General features: G+C 32.7%; 1 protein-coding gene across 1 annotated transcript; it reads left to right on the top strand.

Moving 5' to 3' along the window:
- The first annotated feature begins 3,032 nt into the window (after window positions 1-3,032).
- LOC101637856 (olfactory receptor 14C36-like) lies at window positions 3,033-3,878 on the top strand. Its single transcript, XM_012727840.1, has one exon. It carries the CDS (start codon window positions 3,033-3,035, stop codon window positions 3,876-3,878), a length of 846 nt encoding a protein of 281 aa, XP_012583294.1.
- Window positions 3,879-8,708: the final 4,830 nt, after the last annotated feature.

Consider the following 8,708-nt stretch of genomic DNA (forward strand, 5'->3'; position numbering starts at 1 on the left):
TGACTGTTCTTTGATCCCCATGTTATTGTCGCATGTTATTGATGCACTTGCTGAGCACTTCCGCCTACCCCCAGCCCCAGGCTCCATGCTGAAGGGTATAAATAGGGAAGGAGAGAAAAATAAAGGGTGCCTTTGCTTGCTGACCAAGAAGTGTGTGCTTTAATCCTGACGTCCTTCGCTCAGACCATTTCTGCTGTCGTGCTGGCGCGGCAAACCCAATGTTAATAAAAAGTGATTTGAATTCTATATACTCTATGCTTTATTCAGTAATCCTGAGTTTTGTATATTCATATGTGGTCTTAACACTTAACTCCTTAAGTGTAGCTGTCTACTAGAGGACAATGAAAATGACTGTTGTTTTAGAGAAACAAACTATGGCATCATTACAAGTATTCCATTTAACCAAGTAAAAACAGGAATTCTCAAACAGTTAGCAATGTAAAATAAACTAATACAGACACAAAAAAAGGATTTTTTGCCCCCGATTTTCTAAAAATATATAGAGACAAATAGCTTAGGAAAAAACAACTCAAATTTTTATTAATGAGGAGAAATATTTAAAAATAATATTTTAACATAAAATCAGCCAATATGTTAAAGGTTTTTGTTGTCATAAACTTAGCTATTTTCTCAATATTACACTAATATGGCACAGAATATTTTCAACTTTGTGGGATTAGAATTTGAACTCCCTAATTCAGTCTCTATCTCAAACCAATGCATGTTGTATGGAGTATACAAAGTGCAAATCAGCTTCTCAAAAGTCAAATGCTAAATTTAATGCCAAAGTCACTTCAATAAAGATATACAGGGAATATCTTTACAGTCAATAATTGGATAATGATAGGGAAGAATAAAGCTATCAGTCTCCATTTCTAATAACATCTACTTCATAGATATTACCTGACCAAAGCGAGGTCCCTCCTCCTGTCCTACACTCTTTTATACAGCATGATGAATTTTTGTCAAGGCACTTAAAAACTATCAGAAATAGTTACTTTTTCCTAGAGCATTAATCCATTCATTGACAGTCACTTTTAAAAAATGCAGATTTTTCTATGAATGAGAGATTAATTTTGTTTCTGTTTTTACTCACAAAGCTTCTGGTATATATAGATGCATGTTTGTTGAACTACCGTTTCAAGGAATAAATCAATACATGAATATATGCTATGGCATGTATCATAACTGTTCACATAATTTTTACAGATGAAGACAATACATGTTGGGTGAAGTTTATTTCCAAATTCACATGCCTGGTACGTGGTAGTAATATTTCCCTAACCTGTTTCCGTATTCTACATGCAAGATCCTGGTGACTTCCATGGGAATACTTGCCCTGCTTTAAAATACTTCAGATACATGCTGTATATACCTAATAATTATAGGTGAAACTTATAAAAGGGATCATTAGATCGACATCATAAAAACATGAGAACCTTGTTTTTCAAACCTATACAGGCATGGAATTGCTTTCCTCCGAGCTGGCTGTTGAATGCAGTTTATGTGTGAGAATCTTATGAAAGCCAGTTTGTAATGATGAAACAACAGCTATAATACATTGTCTGTAAAAGGGAGACACAGTCATAGCTTTGAGAGATTTACAATTGATATATACATTTTTATAAAATATCTAGGCGTAGTATAAACTTGCAAATAATGAACAGAAGTAATAGCAATAACTTAAAATGTTAGCAAGAAATGCTTAAGGCAAATTTGGGTATCTTGGGTACTTTCCTAAAATGGTACTAGCATTGTCTCATCTAGCACTGCTAAAATGCTAAGAGAGGGAACACATTCTCCCTGTTTTAATAAAGTTTCAGATTATGGATCCACAGATTAAAATGTCTATGCACACATTTGAGATCCAGTACTGTGATTAAGATAAATCGAACCACTACTCCAATTGTCAGTTATTATTATTATATTTATATTTATTATTATTATCTAATTAGAAGAAAAGTTGTAGAAAAAAAAGAGAGAAGACTGGAGAAAAAGATAACATTGATATGACAAGATGAAATTTGTGAATCACATTTACTGGTGAATAAACCAAATACTTGAGAACTGAAAAACAAGCAATAAGGATATATTGGTAACAATGATTGTTCGGTGATATAGAAATAAAGATGACCAGCAATTTGTTGAAGAAGCTAAAGATCAAAATTAGAAAAAAGCAAAAGTAATAATTTAACAGAAAAAAAGCTAACTTAGTACTGTAAGGTAAGATTTCAGAATTTTGTTGTTTCAATTTGTTTTCCAGCTAGTAGAATCAATCAATTTTTAAAAAGTTGTAAAAATGGGCAATACTAGGGGTATCCTCAAAAGGCTCTAAGGAAATAAAAATGGTTGATTTATTTATTCTTTGAAAATAACAAATGGATGACTAGAAAAAAATTTAATTTTATTTTTTAAATAATAGATGTATAAAAATTAATACAAAACTGAAATTTAGCTTAAGATGGGTATACATATCAAGTATCACATGTATATGTGATTCAAGTGAGAAAAAGATAAGTTCCAAATTATCTGATTTTTATTTCCTAGGAACAAAGATTAATTTGACACTATCAAACATAAAAGGCTGGCTCTAGAAAAGATTCCTTTCCCACATTTTGTCTATCTCCTGAAATAAAAGCGTATGATATTTTATGCTATCCTATTGAATGAAGTTAATTTAAAATGCATCTACATTTATGTATATAAACAGAGTTAACTGGATGTATTCCTTTTAATTTGATATGAAAATTGCATTCCTAATGGAAATAATACACACTGAATTGTATGTATGCTGTTGGTGACCAATTAGATTGTGATTATCATTCCATTAGTACAATAGGAATAAGAAGAGTATCATGTAGACTGATGGACTATTAATTAATTTTCTTTCAAAATTATGAACATCAAATAAATTAGAATTAAGTTGGATTCAACACTAAAAATATAATGAAGAAGCCTCTTCTCCTGACTTAATTCTCATGGATTTAGAATTTTTCTACTTATTTTCCAGGTACAAGCTGTGTCTCCCACAGATGCCCAATTACACTACCGTGATGGAATTTCTCCTCATGGGGCTTTCTGATATATGGGAACTACGGGTTTTGCATGCCATATCTTTTTCACTGATGTATTTTGTGACAGTAACGGGTAATGTTCTCATTGTCACTGTGATCACCCTGGACAGGAGTCTTCATACACCCATGTACTTCTTCCTGCGAAATCTGTCTATCTTGGACGCATGCTATATTTCTGTAACAGTTCCAAACTCATGCATCAATTCCATACTTGACAGCAGCATCATTTCAAAGGCAGGGTGTGTAGCTCAGGTTTTTTTCGTGGTTTTCTTTGTATATGTGGAGCTTCTGTTTCTTACCATTATGGCCCGTGACCGCTATGTGGCCATCTGCCAGCCCCTCCACTACACTGTAATCATGAGCCCCCAAGTCTGCATTCAGCTGACACTGGCCTCTCTACTCAGTGGCCTTGTCTATGCAGGCGTACACACTAGCAACACGTTCCGGTTGCCCTTCTGTCAGTCCAATGTCATTCATCAGTTCTTCTGTGACATCCCCTCTCTACTGAAGCTCTCCTGCTCTGACACCTTCAGCAACGAGATGCTTGTTCTTGCCTCTGGTTTGGGTATTGGTGGTGGCTGTTTCATCTTTATCATCAGGTCTTACATTCATATATTTTCCACTGTGTTCAAGTTTCCTAAAGGAGCAGATAGAACAAAGGCTTTTTCTACCTGTATCCCCCACATTGTTGTGGTATCTATCTTCCTTAGCTCAGCCTGTTATGTGTATTTAAGGCCATCTGCAATCACTGCCACAGTCCAAGACATGGTTCTTTCTGTCTCTCCTCAACCCTATTATATATAGTCTTAGAAATGAACATATAAAATGTGCCATCAAAAAAATCATGGAAAGAACATTTCATTTAAGAAAAGTGTAGGATATTTTTTATGAGATCGGGAGCATTCAGGGTGGTATGGCCTTTTGACATTGTAGGAATTTTTACAATGTGTTTACATGTGTAGAAGTGTATCAAAAATTATTGATTGAGATTAAAGTACTTGATTTGGCTTGTATAGATATGATTAATGTAATTTAATAAATAATGTCATTATTTAAATTATTTATTAAATTGTTTATTGTCTGAATTTTAACATTATCTGAATTGGACACAGGTAAAGCACCTGGTGTTAAAAAAATTTTCTCACTCTTGCTTTGATAAATTATGTGGCTTCACTAAAATTCTCATTCTTTTAAACAATTTATTGTAACTTTTATTTACTTGTTGTTAGAGTAATTAATTCACAAAACAGTATATTATACAGAAATATTGAATTTCACCTACAACTTCACATCTACACCAGGAAACCAATTAATTAAAAAGTTTACTTTAGAAACTTTTTATTATTAAATTTATGTTTTAAATTTATTCCCTCTTCAAATATCTGTATATCTAGAATAAAACACTTCTATTTTTGAAAATCTACATTTTGGTATTATAAAATAAACCTTTAGTTACTTTTCATTCAAAAATACATATAAAAACATTTTTTCATACAATATGAGTCAAACATATGCTTTTGAAGAGAGGGATTTGGTGAGAGTAGGGAGGATGACAGGATCAGAAATATGTCAGTTTCCCTTACATGGCCTGAAAAGGAGTTTTTGTCCTCATATCAAAATTGCATTACAAATATATTGAAAAGTCTTGGGGATACATTTACTTGCTAATGGCTTAATAATTATTTTCTAAGTTAAAAAAATATGAAAGTTTTATCTTTCCACATATGCTCATGTTTCTTCATACATCCAATAAGACCATCGAGGAGTAAAACTTGTGTTTGAGTGTCCCCACTTTTTGATTTTTATCTGAAATTTTAATTTCATTGTCAATAATATCAACTCTTAATACAACAAATATTTACTTCTAGTGAATGTGGATATCAGCAGGAGTGTTTTCTGTGTGGATGAACTTGATGGAGACATTGAACATAAAAAATATCATGTAAAATATATTGTAAAGTGTTTGTTAAAATAAAATGTCAATAAGCATGAATATGGGAATGCTCAGCAATCAGAAGCTAAGTGGAACCACCCTGACGACATAGGGTTTAAGTCTCAGCACTACCAAGCTATCACCACTGCAGCTTGAGTTCAGCCCCTTGCCAGCAAGGTAACCTGGCACAGCAGACCTCTCTTGTCTGGTCAACTGTTCCGCTCAGCAGTGTGTTTCAGTAAATCCATCTATTCTGCTCCCCACTCTGTCACTGGTGAATCCTCTCAACCTTCACACCTCTGGCTTACACCTCAGTTCTTCCATGCATAAATAAATAATTAAATATTTTTTAAGAGAAGCTAAGATACTGTGTTACCACAGAATGTATCAACTTTGTGAGTTAATGGTAAGTATGGATATAACTTGCTATATCCTTGTATACTTTGGCATTCTCAATAGAGAGAGACCTTTGGACCCACAATTATGCCAACATAAAAAAAATACTTAAAAAAGAAAACAAGTCAACAATTTGAAGCCTTAGTTAATAGTACATGGTGAAAATATATATTTGAAAAGATATTCAAACCTACATTTGGACCTGAAGGAGAAGCACAATGCAAAAGATGCAGGGTTTATTTGAAAAGTAGTTCTTATTTACATAAATATTACAGAATCACAACAGAGATTTTAATATTTAAAAAAAGATATAAAATCATATGAGATATGGAAAAGTAGATTTCTGTAGTCAAGTTTCTGTTACATGGAGCACAAGGATACACAAAGATGCAGTTTCTCTGTAATTGTCTCTCAGCTATTGTGCTCCGATGTTACTGAATGAATGTCACATGGCCAGATTTGATGTAGTGCTGAGGAGATGTACGCTATGCCCATATGTACAAGAAAGGGAGTAGGTTTGGCTTTATTTCTGGGAATTCTATATAATTCCATTGATCTGTGTCTCACTTTTGTTCCAATACCATACTGATAGGGGATTCTTTTAATCATTTTATGGTTTTGTAGTATATTTTCAAGTCTGGGAGTGTGATGCCTCTATTTTCATTTTCTTTTTCTTTCTTTCTTTTTTTTTAGTCAGGAGGACTTGACTATTCAAGTATTTTTTGTGGCTCTATATGAACTGTATCAATATTTGTTCTATATCTTTGAAGAATGCCATTGGGATTTCTGTTGGGATTGCATTAAATCTGTAAGTTTCTCTCAGTATATGGGTTTTCTTCCAATTAAGTAGGGGATTTTTTTCATTTCATTGTGTCTTCCTGTATTTCTTTTAGCAATGTTTTATAATTTTCTTTATATAGGTCGGTCACCTTCTTGGTTAAGTTTATTCCCAGGTATTTGATATTCTCTTTTGTTCCAATTGTAAATTGAATGGTTTTCCTTATTTATTTTTCAGCAAATTAATTGCATATAGAAAGCTACTGATTTTTGTGTGTTTGTTTTTTATCCTATTACTTACCACATAATGCTTCCTGCCTCTGTATATTTGAGAATAAATGTGTATTATGTTGCCTTTGGGTGTAATCATATAGATATGTCTATCAGGCTACTTTGCCTATTCTGTTTTCAGAATGGCTGTTTTATTCATTTTTCAAAGTCTACTATTTATTGTTCATTACTTCTCCTTTTAGTTCTGTCAGTGTTTTCTTAATATCAACAAAATTAAAGTCAATCTTAAGCAAATATATACAAAATTGAGTCTTCTGTTTAATAAAAAAAATAATAAATTCCAGCAAGTAAACCCCCCCAAAAAAGGATATACATCAAATAATTCCACAGAAGTAAAAATAAGAACAATTACATTCTGACAGGTTGGATAGCTTAGAAAACTCAGTTACATTCATAAAATTTTACAGTCTGATAAGACAAGATAATTGAAACAAAAAAATGAACAGAACAATGCAAAGAAATTAAATCTATAATAAAAGATATACCCCAAATAGAAAAGTTCAGAAACTGTTAAGTTCACTCATGAACTCTATCAAACAGTTGAAAAAAAATAACATCAGTACTTTCAACTTGTCAAAAAAAAACCTCAGGTGGAAACCATATAATCATATCAATTCAGGAAAACCATTTGACAAAATTCAACACCATTTCATAATTAATCTCCTTAAAAATTAAGAAAAAATATCCCACGATAGCCCCTCCTTGGTGGCACAAGGGGTTAAAGTGCAGCTATATAAATCTCTCTGCAGCCTCTGCAGCAGGAGCTTAATACCCAGCCAGGGAGGTGACCCATGTGGGCATGGTTGCCTTTCAGACTGATGCTCCCCTCAGCAGTGTATTATAGTCAGTCTACCTGTTCTGTCTCTAGTAAAATTTCTTCCTCTCCCTCACCTATGGCTTGTACTATAGATATTGCATGCATAAATAAATAAATCTTAAAAAAATGCAAAGCAATACATTTAACCAGAGTGATGAAATACTTGTGTACTAAAATATAAAATTTATTAAAGACACCACAAATAAATGGAAGTATATTTCACATAACTTGTTTGGAAGGCTTCATATTGCTAAAATGTACACATTAACCAAGTTATAGTATAGTTAAATATTAGCCCTGTTCAAATACGAATAGGATTTCTTTATGGCAATAGGGGAAATTCATATGGAAAAACAAAAGATCCTGAATGGTTAAAAAAAAAAAAACTTGAGAAAGAACAAATCTAGAGGTATCATAATTCTTGACTATAAAACATATATAATGGCTATAGTAATTAAAATAATAAAATTTCTGCTAAAAACAAGACAAGGAATAATGGAACATAATAGGTATTAGAAATAAAACCATAAAACCACAGATTTCATAAACTAATTTTCAATAAGGATGGATATAGGGAAAGTGTGTTCTCTTTAACCAATACTGGAAAAACTATACAGTCATGGCCAAAAGAATGAAATTGATGCTGCAAAATTAAATTAGACCCACAGAAACTGACTTAAAGAGCTGAATAAAGAGCTAAACATAAGATATGAACTAAAATTCTTGGAGGAAAACAAAATAAAAGTCCTTGACATAAAATTGACAATTATTTATTGGCTGTGATACCAACGCATAAGCAACAAAAGGATACAAAAATGGCACAAATAAAAACAAAGAAACATATAAAACATAAGAAATGGTTAGTCAAAACAAAATCAATAATAAACTTTGACATCTGATTACAAATCTGAGGTAATCAAAGTGGGAGGAGAAGGGAGGGAATGGGGTCATGAGACATGTGGGTGGTTGCTGCGGCACTAGTAGTGGACAGTATATTTGCAGGGGAACCTATAACATTCCCCACTTCTTCAACCCCACTGGATACAAAAATGTATGCCTAGATTTCCTCAGTAACATAATTTTGGGAAAAGATGAACACCTCAATTTAAAAAGAATTACAAATGACCAACAGGTATATGAAAATATGTTCATTCTTTTTAATCAGGGAAATGCAAAATCACAATGAGTTGCCACCTTATATCAATGAGAATGCACATATTTAAATATATATATAGCAACAACAAATGCTGGTATGTGGGATGAAAAGGAACTCTCCTACACTTTTGTGGGAATGCAAACTGGTTCAAACACTTTGGAAAGCTATGTGGAAATTCCTTGAACAACTAAAAATGGAGCTTTCATGTGACCCGGCAATCCACTCCTTGGAGTCTACGCACAGAACATTAAAATATTAGTTCAA

This window comes from Condylura cristata, unplaced genomic scaffold (genome assembly GCF_000260355.1).
Source record: "Condylura cristata isolate star-nosed mole 26May11 unplaced genomic scaffold, ConCri1.0 scaffold00021, whole genome shotgun sequence".
NCBI classification, from domain to species: domain Eukaryota; kingdom Metazoa; phylum Chordata; class Mammalia; order Eulipotyphla; family Talpidae; genus Condylura; species Condylura cristata.

Bases quoted from the DNA above. Each gene is read 5' to 3' on its own strand.
- LOC101637856 (XM_012727840.1), top strand. From the start codon at position 3,033: ATGCCCAATTACACTACCGTGATGGAATTTCTCCTCATGGGGCTTTCT.